At 40.7% G+C, this 14,766-nt stretch overlaps 2 protein-coding genes across 2 annotated transcripts in view; both read left to right on the forward strand.

Annotated features, from left to right (window-relative positions):
- The window catches only part of LOC111340704 (uncharacterized), a 185,804-nt gene extending 173,759 nt beyond the window's left edge, over positions 1-12,045 (forward strand). The window contains exons 8-9 of the mRNA XM_088763120.1: positions 2,693-3,013; positions 11,608-12,045. Of these exons, the coding sequence (XP_088619246.1) occupies positions 2,693-3,013; positions 11,608-11,769 (483 nt within the window). The 3' untranslated portion in view covers positions 11,770-12,045. The remainder of the gene's footprint in view (positions 1-2,692; positions 3,014-11,607) is intronic.
- Positions 4,239-9,801, forward strand: LOC148728403 (uncharacterized). Its single transcript, XM_088763108.1, has one exon. It carries the CDS (start codon positions 4,827-4,829, stop codon positions 9,327-9,329), a length of 4,503 nt encoding a protein of 1,500 aa, XP_088619234.1. The 5' UTR covers positions 4,239-4,826; the 3' UTR covers positions 9,330-9,801.
- Positions 12,046-14,766: the final 2,721 nt, after the last annotated feature.

Genomic DNA, 14,766 nt, shown 5'->3' on the forward strand with positions numbered 1-14,766 from the left:
TGAATCCTTGGGTTTCACCCACGTGACCAATACCTTAGCAACGGTTACTATCCGCCATCTAGGTGTCCCTCGAGCGTAAACAAACCGTATCTAACGAAGAGTTCATGTGAGAAAGTAGGGATGGTTTTATGCATTGTTGTTGGCTGTTCGAGCAAAAGTGGAAAGCATAAAGACTAAGGATTTTTTCGTATAATAATTTAATAATTTTATTATTTCTATAGCTCAAAATTCATTAGATATATGATCTAATGCGCTATACCTAAGATCATTACAAATCAAGGGGAAGAACAGGAGGAACTAGAAGTTGTTGTATGGTTCAAGGCTTATGGCTGTTGTAGATCCTCGCTTTTTTGGTCGAGCTTTTCTTTGAGCTTCTTAGCCGATGAGAAATCGATGTCTTTAGCCCTCGCATACGGCACTTCATTGACATATGTCGGCAAAATCCATAAGCATTTTACCTGAGTGCAAGCAAGCTTGGGGTGTCACGAAAACTCACACCCCGAAAACTCAGACCTCAGACCTCAGACCCCGAAAACTCAGACCCCTCGAAAATTCAAGAGATAAACTCGACTCATGATCACTCCTGGTAATGCCGCGTGTCTGTTGACCTTTTGGGTCTTGATCCAACTGAAGCATCAAAAACAAGGTCGCAAGTTGCACGTTTCGCAAAATCGTCCGATGGTTGAGTATTAAAACATTTTAGAGTGACACAAGACTTCATTTAGCTTAGATTTCCTCCATTTTTCCCGTTAATTTTGAACTTTTCATTCACAGTTAAATGGATCAAATGCACTCGCTGCAACACCAAAGTATTAAAATGTGGCGTGATTTTGACGAGCCGAAAGGGACGTTTGTTTACCTTTTTGTACTTTGTCGCACAGATCGTTGTCGTCGCTCTGTTAAAATTCTTAAATATTTCGCGATAATGATGGATACAAACAGAGACTCGGCCCACCAGTCCCAAAACGAAGACAATTTTGCGACCCTTGGGCTAGAGTTCTTAAATGAGGCAGAAATAGAAAAACAACGGGAAAGAAGACTCGGCATCAGCGCCGTCACGATTCGCTTCACTGAAGAATCACTCTTGATATTGTTGTCCGTCTTTCGCGTCGGATTTGTTGCATTATTCCACCGGTTATGTTATAAAACAATTGGTTCATGCTTTATGCTATGCCCTATCGAATTATGGAGCACTTCGGAAGCTTGTAGAACACTTCGAGGGATCTGAGTTTTCGGTGTTTGAGTTTTCGTGACACCCAGCGAGCTTACCATGAATTCTAGTAGTTGCCTCTAACATAAAATAAAACACTCGCGATATGTGAGCATGACTCAGCCAGTCCAGCTTTGCTTCCCAAGCAATGGGCTGACAAAATAGTCCCATCGTTTTCGGAAATGACCCAAATGCTCACTAAAGGATCATGCATATGCTGTGAATGCCAAACTCGTGCTCTCACGACATACTTGCCGGCGATTACTTTGCCTACAACTGAGGTTACAAATCCCGACACCATTGCTTAAACGCCTCTAGACTCTTGAACGCCTTCAACTGCTTCTTGGTGTAGAAGCTGGTCTCAAGAACGAGGTAACTCAGCAAGTCCGACGCTTCCACAGGAGGCAAGCATTTGGGACTGAACTTCTCGGCTGGTATGCTTGCAGGGTCAACCCCGATGACCGAGATCTTTTGCAAACATCTTTCCTTCCAACTCTCTATGCTTTCGGCATACTCAGAGATCACTGGAATACCTTAAGATGAATGCCAAAAAAATTTTTATCGCTTTTTTCTTTCTGGATATTCATGTAGTTGGCGAAACTGTAATACGGCGATAAGAGAGAGGGCTTCACTATAGAAATCGACTAATTATTGAGGCGTGAGTAGTCCAGTGGTCAGTGCGCTGGACTCTAGGTCAGATGGCCCGGGTTCAAGTCCTGGCTGGGGCTTGACGTTGTGTCCTTAAGCAAGACGCTTCACTCACATTGCTTCGTCTTCTAGGATAGGACGTAAAGCCGGAGGTCCCGTCTCCTGCACCTATCAATTAGTTAATTTCGGCAAGGGACGTTAAAGAACCCACATCACGAGATTACTGTGATGTGGTCTGGCCTGTTTACTGGGAAGGGGGGGAGGGGGCATCTGTAAAAATTTCTCCTTTATTAATTGTAAACTGCCGCCGGCAGTCTGGAAAAGTCCCCCGCACAGTGTTGTAAAGCGCATTAGAGCATTTACATGGAAATGCGCTATAGAAATTGATCTATATCTATATCTAAATTTGACACCCGAGGGACACCAACATGGCGGACACTAACTTCAGCAAAGCTTGTGACGTCACCTGAAACCCAAGAATACCGTAAAATTCACATGAGCAGGAAAATCATACCAACCCCAATCCAGCCCAACATGGTAATTAAGCACGTGATAATAAAAACAAAATTCATTCACATCATAAAGTTTTTGAATTGCTATGTTGAAACGTTTTTCGGATCTCCTTGTTCTGTAAAATAATTACCATTCAGCAAATTTGTTCCAGCCATCGAAAGGTCGATGAAGTATCCATTGCCTGCAAGATAAAAAGATTTCGTGATAAATGCAATTGTTACTGTCATTTTCAGTGTCAATATCAGTATCATCGTTATCCTTGTTACCCATCATTGTTGTTGTTACCGTGATTATCATTGTTGTTTTTTTTAAATTGTCTAGGTGACAAACAGTAATAGCGGCACGAGCAACATAGGACCAACTGGATTGAATGGTACTGATGGTGACATTGGACCCGCCGGACCATCCGGACCTGCCGGACCTGCTGGACCTGCAGGAGCTCCAGGATATAATGGTACTCAGGGCCCTGCAGGACCATCTGGACCACCTGGTGTTCAGGGCCTTCGTGGACCATCTGGGTACAATGGTACCCAAGGCCCACCTGGACCCGCCGCTATTTCCTGTGTTTACAAGACTTCAGCCAGCTCTGGTATGACACCAGGTTCGTACTCTAGTCAAGAAATGGAAGTGACAGAACCAAACGTAAGTTACAGATCAGCTCTATATTGGGTACAGAAGAAAGAATAAATCGGCGTTATTGGCATTTTGTCTCCATAACATTTGTTGATGACATTTTCAGTTTCAATCATAGTTTTACCAACGTCATCTTGCTGCATACATCCGCTTCTTTCTGTTTTCTTTTCCCCTTTTTTCAGTGAAACAAATTTTTATTTTCGTTCAAAAATTTTACTGCGAAATAGCGATGTAAGATTACTATCGCAGTACATGCTCAAAGTCAATGTGCAAATTTTTACCTGAAAGTAAACGCTATCGAAAAGAAAGCAAGGCAAACTGGCCAAGAAATATCTCGATGCAAAAGCGTTTTACAAAAAACTAATAAAATTAGAAAAAGCGAAAGCGACCGACCTTCGCATAGCTATTAGCTAAAGATTCTGCAAGTTGTATGATTATAAAAAAAAGTATTTATTAAAATATTTCTGGCAAATGTTAACGCTTAAAATAACGTTTACCGGTCCAAAGATTAGTCCAAATGTTGAAGTCAGCAGGTCAGTTTTCATTTATTTAAGAAAATCGAAGCCTACTCAACCCTAGAGCTATCTAAGTCGTTAACTTCAATCCTTTTTCGAATCGAGTATTTTAAGCATATTTAACTTTCACTTTAAGAACCAAAAAGGCTGACCCAATAAGGTTAAAACGGAAGGTAAAGGAAAACATTTAACAACGTATTACAAACATCAGCACTAACTTGTTGGGCAGGTTCATTTTGCCGGTAAATGTATGAAAATGTTTTCTTTTTTCCCTCGAACCAAGACACATTTGCAATTGTTTGTTTTCAAAAAACTTGCGAAGCTTTTATTGACCATGTACCTCGCCAATAAAGTTTTTAATAATGCACGAACGATCCTCCCACTAATGGATTTTATTATGCATCAATCCTAGCATACATTTAAACGTACATGTAAATCAATAGTAAAAACGGGTTGTTCCCTGTTGAGTTCTCGGAAGTTAAGGCATATCAATTTTCGCCTATTGTTATGTTTTGATACGTTTGATGACTGTAGCGCTATTTTTCATTATCCTCCTGGAACTTTTCATCACAGGGTTTAAATAGAGCTCGGCAAGTATCGAGTTCAGGCGATAATTTTTTCGGTGGGGCGATTTTTGCCTAGGAGTGGTATCCCTAGACATTTATGTAGCTCAAGAGATTTGAAGATTGATTGCCACTAAACAAAGGGTCGCGCTGTGTTACGAAAAATAGTATTGCGTGACTAGCGCTACATTCTAGAGGCTTCGCGAGAGTTCGTTATTTGTTTATTTTTAGGTTCGTACGTGTGCGTTTCTAAATCGGTGTATTTTGTAATCCTTCTATAATTAGAACTATTACTAATTTAGAGAATTCTAGAAGCCTATTGTAAGAGTATATAAGTAGACGAGTCCTAGCGAAGTTTAAAAACTAATCTTTCACAAGCGAACAGAGTTGGAGTTAGCCGTGTTTAGTCAAGCGTGACAAGAGCTGTATTTATTCAAGTTGGCGGAGGCCGTGTAAGTTTGTCGAGTACGAGTTGCTTAGAGTTCTAACTTGTGGAAATTACGTTCATTTTCGAATAAATCTTCTTGTTGTTGTTCCGACAACCCTGCGTTCAGTTTAGTGCCGAACAAACTTTCCTCAAAACATTCGAACACGTAACATTGGGGGCCTGTCCGGGAGAGGAATTCATTTGTTTACCGACTACAGAAACCAGGAAAGGACAATTCAAGAAGGAGTTACAGAAAAAGTAAGAAGAACTGTACAAGAGAGTGTATTGTGGTTTTGCTGTGAAACACCGCTTTGGAAATGGAAAAGCTTTTGCAGATGGGAAAAGAATTTGGTTTGGAAGGAGAAAAGCTCCTTGAGTTTGTGAGAGACGAGGAAGAAAAAGAAGAGAAACGCAGACTGCTTGAAGAAGAACGAAGAAGGGAACGGGAAGAGAGAGAAGAAGAAAAGGAAGAGAGACGTCGAATGCTTGAAGAGAATAAAAGAAAGGAAGAGGAAGAGAAGGAGGAAAGACGCAGAAAAGAAGACGAAGAGAGAGAAACTAGGCGACAAGAACGCGAACTAAGAAAATTGGAGATGGAAGCCGAGCTGTTGAAACAGAGAGAGAGTATTGAAGCGGCAAAAAGAGAACACGAGTTGGAGATTGCACGTTTGGCCGTGCAGAATGCTGACGGGCGTCCTGAAGTAAGAGAGGATAGGGCCAAGGCACCCAAGCTTCCCTCATTCATCGATGGCAAGGACGACTTGGATGCTTATTTACAGAGATTTGAGAGATTTGCAGCGACAGCTAAGTGGGAGAAAACAGGATGGGCTTCGAAACTTAGTGCTCTTTTGTCTGGACGTGCACTAGAAGTTTATTCGCGGTTATCTGAGGAGGCAGCCCAAGATTATGACCGGGTGAAGCTAGTTTTGATGAAGAGATATGACCTTACGGAGGACGGATATCGCCGTAAATTTAGAACATCGAAGCCGGAAGTCGATGAGAGTCCAGAACAGTTTATAGTGCGGCTGGAGAGATACTTGTTGCGGTGGTTGCAACTGTCACACACTGAACAGTCCTTTGAAGGCCTGAAAGACTTAATTGTGGAAGAACAGTTTATTGACTCCTGCCCAAAGGAGTTAGCTATTCACCTTCGTGAAAGAGCCCCGGAAACGCTTGACCAGATAGCGAAAATCGCCGATCAATACTTGGAAGCACATGGAAAGCAGTTGTTTAGTTCCGCGACCAAGAGGCCATCCAAAACGGAGGAAACAAAGAATTCACAGAGTGAGACAACAGCTCCCCAGTGTTACAAATGTAATGCCCACGGACACAAAGCGATTAACTGTCCAGCTCTAGTAAGAAAGTGTTTCCTATGTGGCAGGCGAGGTCATGAGGCGAGGAACTGTCGATCGAGTGGACGGAAGTCAGGAAATCAAGGTAAAGATAGTAATCTTGTGCAACGTGGTCAAGTTAGTGCTGGCTGTTTGGTTAAGTCACCAGATCTTAACGCTACCCCTGAGGAAGTTAAGTCGTGTATTCTAAATGATCAGCTTCTGTTGGCCTGTGGCAAGAAAGTCCCGTTGCTAAGTAATGCCTGTGTTGAACCCTTATCTGGAGTAAGAAGTAAGATGCCAGTTGTAAAAGGCAGAGTAGGAGAGAAGACTGTTGACGTTTTAAGAGATACCGGTTGCAGTGGAGTTGTAGTTAGGAAGAACCTTGTTAGCGAGGATCAGTTCACCGGACATTTTAACGTCATGCTGCTTATAGACAACACAGCGAGGAAAGTGCCTATAGCAAGAATTTATGTTGATACGCCTTATCTCAAGGGTCATGTAGAAGCGCAGTGCCTTTCAGATCCTATCTACGACCTAATTATTGGTAATGTACGTGATGCAAGGGACGCACAAAATCCAGATCCCAGTTGGCAAGAGGCTTGTGCGGTAACGACCCGAAGTCAAGCTAAGAAAAAGGATGAAAGCACCACTTTGAGAGTGCCTAGTACCCGTGAAAACCCTATTGTGGATAAAGAGAAGCTCAAACAGATGCAGCGAGAAGATGAGAGCCTACGTAAGTATTGGGATCGAGACGGTGTACTAGTGAAGGGTCAGGCGGAGATTTCCTTTGAAGAAAAATCTGGAGTACTGTACCGCTTGTACCAGCATCCCTATGTAAATGGTGGTAAGCCACTTAAACAAGTTATGGTACCTGGAAAGTTGAGACGCCCCATAATGCAAGTAGCTCACGGATCGATCATGGGCGGACACATGGGTATAAAGAAAACAACGGACAAGATCCAGAGTGCGTTTTACTGGCCTGGAATTCAAGGTGACGTGACTCGATTTTGCAAGTCCTGTGACGTTTGTCAGAAAACCGTAAGTAAAGGATCAGTACCAAAAGTACCGTTAGAGAAGATGCCACTGATTGATAAACCCTTTAAGAGAGTAGCAATAGATCTTGTTGGCCCTATAAGTCCCCCGAGTGAAGAAGGACACAGATATATATTGACAATGGTAGATTTTTCGACTCGCTACCCAGAGGCTGTGCCGCTAAAGAACATTGACACAGAGACTGTAGCAGAGGCATTGGTAGATATTTTCAGCCGTCTAGGAATACCCGAAGAAATCTTGAGTGATCTCGGTACGCAGTTTGTTTCTGACTGCATGAGAGAAGTCACCCGCCTACTCAGCATTAAACAGCTTACAACAACACCCTATCACCCGATGTGTAACGGCTTAACGGAGAAATTCAATGGAACAATGAAGTCTATGTTGAAGAGACTGTGTAGTGAGCAGCCAAGGCAGTGGCATCGCTATATAAATCCGCTGTTGTTCGCTTATCGTGAAGTTCCCCAAGAGTCCACCGGTTTTTCACCGTTTGAGTTGTTATATGGAAGAGCTGTCAGAGGACCAATGGCTATACTCAAACAGCTGTGGACGAAAGAAGTTGACGAGCCTGAGGTAAAGAACAGTTACCAATACGTTTTCGAATTACGAGAGAAGTTAGAAGATACTCTTAAACTCGCCCATAGTGAACTGGAGAAAGCCCAGCAGAAAGGAAAGCACTATTACGACCGAAAGGCCAAAGTTAGGAAGTTCCAGTCAGGTGAGAAAGTGCTTATACTGCTACCTACCGACCACAACAAGCTACTTATGCAGTGGAAGGGCCCCTTTGAAGTTAGTTCTGTGGTAGGTCTCAATGACTACAAGGTGAAAGTAAAAGGCAAGGAGAAAGTTTACCACGCTAATCTACTTAAAAAGTATGTTGAGCGAGAGGAGACCACAGCCGAAAGAGCATTAGCTGGTGGGGTAGGCGCTTCGTGTGTAGACGATGCTGTCAACTGTGCAGTTGAAGCAGATGAAGCAGAAGAAGAAAACATTGATTTCTTAGAGCTTGGTGGATATGTAGCAAAAGAATCGATCGAGGATGTTAAAACCGGACCAAATCTGACGAATGAGCAACGCAATGAATTTACGGACCTGGCTAAACAGTTCGCGAATTTGTTCACTGAAGCACCAGGTGCTACAGATCTCGTTCAGCATCATATCAAACTCGTTTCAGACGAACCGGTTAGATCAAGACCTTACCCAGTGCCTTACAGCATCAGAGAGTCGCTGAGAAGAGATATTGTCGACATGATCAAAATGGGAGTTATTAGAGAGTCCAGTTCTCCGTATGCATCACCTGTGGTAGTAGTGAAGAAAAAAGACAACACAAACCGTGTGTGCGTTGATTATCGGAAACTAAATAAACTAACTGTATTTGACCCCGAACCTATGTCAACCGCCGAACATTTGTTTCAGAAGCTTAGTGGAGACAAGTTCTACTCAAAAATTGACCTAAGCAAGGGATATTGGCAGATAAAAATACCGGAAGAGGACATACAGAAAACAGCGTTCGTAACACCCGATGGATCGTACGAGTTCCTGAAGATGCCGTTCGGAATGATCAACTCGGCAGCAACACTGAAGCGTGCAATGAAGAAGTTGCTAAAAGATTTAGCCAACGTTGATTTCTACTGGGATGATATATTGGTTCACACCCGTACGTGGGAAGAACATATTGGAGCCCTAAGAGAGCTATTTTTACGCCTTGTACAAGCGGGGTTCACTATTAGACCTACTAAGTGCCTATTCGGTGTAAACAGTGTGGATTTCCTAGGCCACCGACTAGAGCAAGGAATGATTGGTCTACATCAGGATAATGTGGAGAAAATTAAAGATGCCCCAAGACCAAGCACAAAGAAACAGGTGCGATCATTTATGGGTCTAGCAGGATACTACAGAGATTTTATTCCCAACTTTGCAGCGATTGCAGCGCCCTTATCTGACCTTACGCGGAAAGGCCAACCTAATAAAGTTGAGTGGAGTGAAGCCCAAGAGAAAGCCTACCGAACAATCAAGTCTTACCTAACAAGCGAGCCTATTCTACGGCTTCCCGATCCAGCTAAAACCTATTTCTTAAGGACAGACGCCTCCAACAGTGGAATCGGTGCAGTATTAATGCAGAAACATAATGAGAAGTTATTCCCTGTTTGCTACGCAAGCAAGAAATTGACAGGTGCAGAAAGGAACTATTCTACAATTGAGAAGGAATGTCTAGCAATTGTATGGAGTATCAAGAGATTTCATCTCTATCTGTACGGAGTTTCTTTTGTTCTTCAGACGGACCATGAACCCTTAAAGTATATGAACAGTGCTAAGTTTAACAACGGACGCCTTATGCGTTGGGCTATGTTTTTGCAAAGCTATTCATTCAGAGTTGAAGCCATTAAAGGCTCAGAGAACGTTGGAGCAGATTACTTGAGTCGTGTAGAGGATTAAGCTTGCTAACATTGAACTGCACCTTATTTCGCAATTTTTCTTACTTAGGATAAATTTAGGAAATTTCTTCTAGAAGGGGGTTATGTTACGAAAAATAGTATTGCGTGACTAGCGCTACATTCTAGAGGCTTCGCGAGAGTTCGTTATTTGTTTATTTTTAGGTTCGTACGTGTGCGTTTCTAAATCGGTGTATTTTGTAATCCTTCTATAATTAGAACTATTACTAATTTAGAGAATTCTAGAAGCCTATTGTAAGAGTATATAAGTAGACGAGTCCTAGCGAAGTTTAAAAACTAATCTTTCACAAGCGAACAGAGTTGGAGTTAGCCGTGTTTAGTCAAGCGTGACAAGAGCTGTATTTATTCAAGTTGGCGGAGGCCGTGTAAGTTTGTCGAGTACGAGTTGCTTAGAGTTCTAACTTGTGGAAATTACGTTCATTTTCGAATAAATCTTCTTGTTGTTGTTCCGACAACCCTGCGTTCAGTTTAGTGCCGAACAAACTTTCCTCAAAACATTCGAACACGTAACACGCTGACTTCAAAGTTAAGGTCGTTACGACTCGTTTTTTTCGTCTGCTCTGACTTGTTGAGTTTATGGCTCGAACACCTCAGAATTAAAAGGAGACAAAAATAACGCATTTCACAGACCAAAAATGTGCTTTTTTCCCCTTTGCAACCCAGCGCGAAACATCACTGGACCAAATTTTTCATCGCTTGTTCATTTATTTCCATTTGGTAGCTGGTATACAAGACGAAAACTTTCCCCATTTCAGTTTTTAACTATGACTACTCACTAGTTGAGTCGGCGAGATGATGCACTTGAAATACACCGTAGCGCGCGTGTTATGCACGCAACCAAAAAGGTGTGATTTAACACGGCCGCGCTCAATATCTCGTTCGTTTGTCTGGTGATGGTTTTTCTAACTTAAACTTCGAAACGTTTTCGCGGAATTCTTTAACATGAGACTACTCACTGGATTTCAACAAGGCTAAACCAAAGTAAATGTTTTTTCTTGCGACATGCCTCTCTTTAATCTTTGAGTTATATTAGCATTATAATTATGGTGTCGACTTTTCACCGTAGAACAAGAGAACGTTAACGTAAAAAGGGCGCGAATTTCAAAACTATAAATTCGAGTTATAGTTCAAGAAAAGAGTGGGCTTCGATCGACAAGGGAGCAAAAGTTTGGGATTTTGAATGCCGATTACGTCGCAGAGAAGGGTTTTCCGATAAGCTTGAACGGAAGTAGGGCATTTTCTAAATGACACGGAAAAGGTCGGAAAACTTTTGGGCACGATGAAGTTGTAGAAAGAGTTTCATGGTGGGTTCGGGAGACAATAAGCAAATAGAAGAGTGATTTCTTGGCTTGATCGACAGTAGCGTTAGAATTTTGTCAAATATTGACTGCTGATGATTTCGTAGAGAGCTTTTTCTTTGTCTCGTGCAACAGTAGCACGGAAGAGCATGACTTTTAGACAGAAGCGAAACGGGTTGAATGGTTTGGAAGTTGCAGAGAAAGTTAATTGTACGGTTTGTGCAACAAGAGCGTGAGTGTAATAGTTGGTTTGAGAAACAATTCTGGCACAAGAACTTTTGGAAATGTGAATCATTTGATGAAAGCAAAAAGATTATCTTTAATTAAGCTTGCGCAAAACAGCGCGTAAGAGCGTCTTTTTCAAAGTGGGTCCAGCAAGCTTCTCTGCTCGAATGACACCGGCAGGAAAATTTTTGAATTTTTAATGTTAATGAAGTCACAAAGAGAATTTATTACTCAGCTCAGGCGTGAATAGCTTGAAGAAGCGTTATTTTCAAAAAGGGTTGAATGGGTCAAAAAAATTCTTTGCTCGTATGACAAAAGCGCATGGGCTATTCGAATTTTGAATGTTACTTAATTAAGTTGCAGTGCAGTTATTTTGGCCTTAACGAGAAAAGCACCCGGTAAAAGCTTTTCATCAATATGGAACATATGAAGACGTGTATTACGTGATTTGGGTGAAATGATGTAATATGTACACTAACCTATTAACAAACAGAAAAGAGAAAGAATGAGAAAGATGGTAAGTTTTGAGCTCGGTTAAAAAAATAAATATGTATCGGTGGCTCAGTGGCAGGGTATCAAAGCGAGAAATCAGAATGTACGAGGCTCGATCCCACAAAACTGTTTTCTTCGTCACACGCTCGTGACAAGATAAAAAAACATCTTCTCAAAAAAGATGTTTTAAACTTTCACATTTCCAACTCAAGACGTCATTTCTCATCATCATCCTTATTTCGGCAGGGTAAGACGTTTATTGGTGTACACTGTGATTCAAATGACGCAAAAATTGTGCAATTGTCAAGCCCGAACTCAGGTGTCTACAAGTGCAAATGCGAAGGTAGCCTATCAAGTGGAGTATCAAAGATGTATTGCTACATCCACTACTGGGAGTGTCAGTCCTAAGAGGGAAAATGTAAAGCCATTCATGTAGTGGGAATCTTTATGAAGAAGTTAGTGGTGTTGAACCAGAAACAAGACGAAGAACGATTTAGCTGTCTGACACAAAGTCGAAGCAAGTAAATAACTGCGCCAATTGTTAAAGAAGAATCAAAGCTGTATTTCTGTATACACTACTGGGAACCTTAAACTATTTGTTTCACACGATTCTGTGCGTTAAAGGTAAAAGGGCGTCAAACAAATGGCCAGAGAAAGACAACCAATGAATTTAGCTGTCCATTAAAAGTTATACTGTTCCACTTCTCTTTCACGGCATTATTATAAACCATGCCCTTGATGCATAACTCTTTTTAAGTTTGCACATTTGTAAATAATGCATGATTCAATAAAATTTGTAGTAAATATTGTTTGCCTATTTCAGACTCAGTCCATCGCCAGTTAGACGAGACAGAGTTAAGTCTTTTGGAGTGTTACGTTATGTTTAAGACCTTATTATTTTTACTTTTAGAGAGCATTTTAATCGGTAGTCTCCCTCGCGCGGCCGTTTTTAGTCTCGTCACGCAACGCTTCTCCCCACAAACGGCTGCTCGCATTCGAACAACATTCCTTTACGCTACTTAAACCAATCACTATTTGGGTTACATATATTGAGAACTGTGCGCGCCAAAGTAGTCCAACTAATCATGTTGTTTGTTTCATTTTCGAGTTCAAAGCTTTCAAAATGGCATCCTTTGAAGAAGCGTTTGATGTTGTTAGTAATACATTTCGAATTCCTAGTTTAAATGCGCAGCAAAAAACTGGAATTAGGAAAATAGTTGAGGAAAAAAAGGATGTATTTGTCATTCTTCCTACTGGTTTCGGGAAATCTCCCCTGTATGAAGCACTATCACTCGTGTTTGATCTTACCTCACAAGAGCCGGGTCATATTGTCGTCGTTGTCTCACCATTGGGGAAAGCCTTATGAACGACCAAGTGTCCCATTTGAGGGAGCTAGGGCTAAAAGCAGCTAACATAAGTTCACTTGAGGATAGTAAACGCACTCGTGTTGAAAGCGGTGAATATTCCTTAGTTTACGGATCCCCTGAGGCGTGGTTAAGGAACGAACGCTGGATATTTATGCTGACGAACTCTGTGTATTCCAAAAAACTCTGTGCCATTGCCATCGATGAAGCGCATGTTGCAAGACAATGGTAAGTGTTTAAATAAAAACGAGTCTGCTGCAAAATGTTATGTTACATGTATGTTTTAATTAAGCAGTATAAAGGAAAGGACAATAAGAATGTAAATATTGTAAATGGAAAATGTATATAGTTTAGTCAGTATTAGTATTACACTGTGGTCTTATTTTGGTTATCGTTATTTTATTCTGTCTGTGTTATATTAGACATGATCACCTGTAAAAATATTGTGTCTAAATACAAGACATTATCATCGCAGTATACACTTCTGAATGCTTCAGATAACCAATAAAATTGATATTGGGTGCCATGGTGTAGCCTACTTGATTGTCACTACTACATAGATAAAAGGTGAACTTTTTAAATTTTTATACCCCTAGACCCTAAAAGGAAGTAAATGTCCCATCAACCTATTAAAACTATGCTTGAAACTAACGTCATATAGGGACCTTAGTCTGACAGGACCTGTCCCGACACAAATAAAACCTAAGAGTTCTAAGATGGTAGACCCCTAGACCCTAAAATGGAGATAAATGTCCCATTAACCTATTAAAAACCTATGCTTGAAGCTAACGTCGTTTGAAGAACTCAGTCCGATAGGACCTTGAAAGTCCTGGCAATGTTAAAGGAGCTAGGGACTACAGCTTTCTACATGTTCCTTAGCACTGAATGACATTAGTATTATTATTATTAGTATGAAATTATTAGAATTAAAAACGTTCTCATTATTACATTATTATTATTATTATTATTATTATTAGAAATTTCATTATAGATTAATGCTGTCTATTTTCCTTTTGACGTGTAGGGGAACATCACAAGATAATTAAATGGAAGCATCTGGGAGTCTTACTTCAACCTTCTGAACACGAAAAATGCAGTAGAAATTAAGGAAAGTCAAAATAAATCAAATGTTGCTTATGTTGTGCAGTATATGGATAAGGACATGGAACTGGAATTCTATTTTGGCTGGCTTACTGATGAACTGAAACAGGGTCAGGAAAAAACAGAAAGAACTATTATTTATTGCCAGACTATAAGATAATGTGGTTTACTCTATGCTACCATTAATGTTTTACTTTAATGTTTATTGGAAATGATTCAAAACATGTGCTTGTTGAAATGTTGCATTCCTGCACTCCTGAAGCCAGTAAGCATAACATTTTGGAGTCCTTTCGGTCTGACAATGGTACCATCCGGCTACTAATAGCAACAATAGCCTTTGGAATGGGCATTGACTGCTGAAGTCTTCATAGAGTCATACATTCTGGAGTCTCCAAGAATGTATGAGTGTATACTCTATCATAGCAATTGAAAGGTTTGTCATGTGAAGTCACAAAAGATGGAACATCTGTTTGAGATTAGTTACATTTCACTTGTGAAGAAATTCCTGTATACATGTACATGTAATAGAGAAAAATAATTTATGATAAGGGTCTGAAGTTAGATTAAGAATGCTATGAAAGATTTCATGGGTTATAATGATCAATTGATTCTTTAAAAATTGAATCTCACTGCGATTAGTCACTATTCAGTGAGATTGCAAATCTTTCAGACTTTGATAGATCAGATTCGTATGAAGACATTTATATCAACTTCATTCATATCAGTAGTTGCAGCACCTGGGTACTTCTTGGGTTAAAATCTGGATTAACAGACTTTTTCAGGGTCCTGTTTTGACATTTTTCGGCTGTAACAGTTTGTCATCATTGGCACCATCATTGGTTACTAACTATGTTGGCACATACTTTTCACTAGGCTCTCATATATTGTACATTTGTGTTGTTCCAGATTATTTATAGACTACTTAACAGTGCAGTGGCAT

The sequence above is a fragment of the Stylophora pistillata genome, chromosome 6 (assembly GCF_964205215.1).
Source record: "Stylophora pistillata chromosome 6, jaStyPist1.2, whole genome shotgun sequence".
Taxonomy (NCBI): domain Eukaryota; kingdom Metazoa; phylum Cnidaria; class Anthozoa; order Scleractinia; family Pocilloporidae; genus Stylophora; species Stylophora pistillata.

Coding starts and splice junctions, on each gene's coding strand:
- LOC148728403 (XM_088763108.1), top strand. CDS start 4,827: ATGGAAAAGCTTTTGCAGATGGGAAAAGAATTTGGTTTGGAAGGAGAA.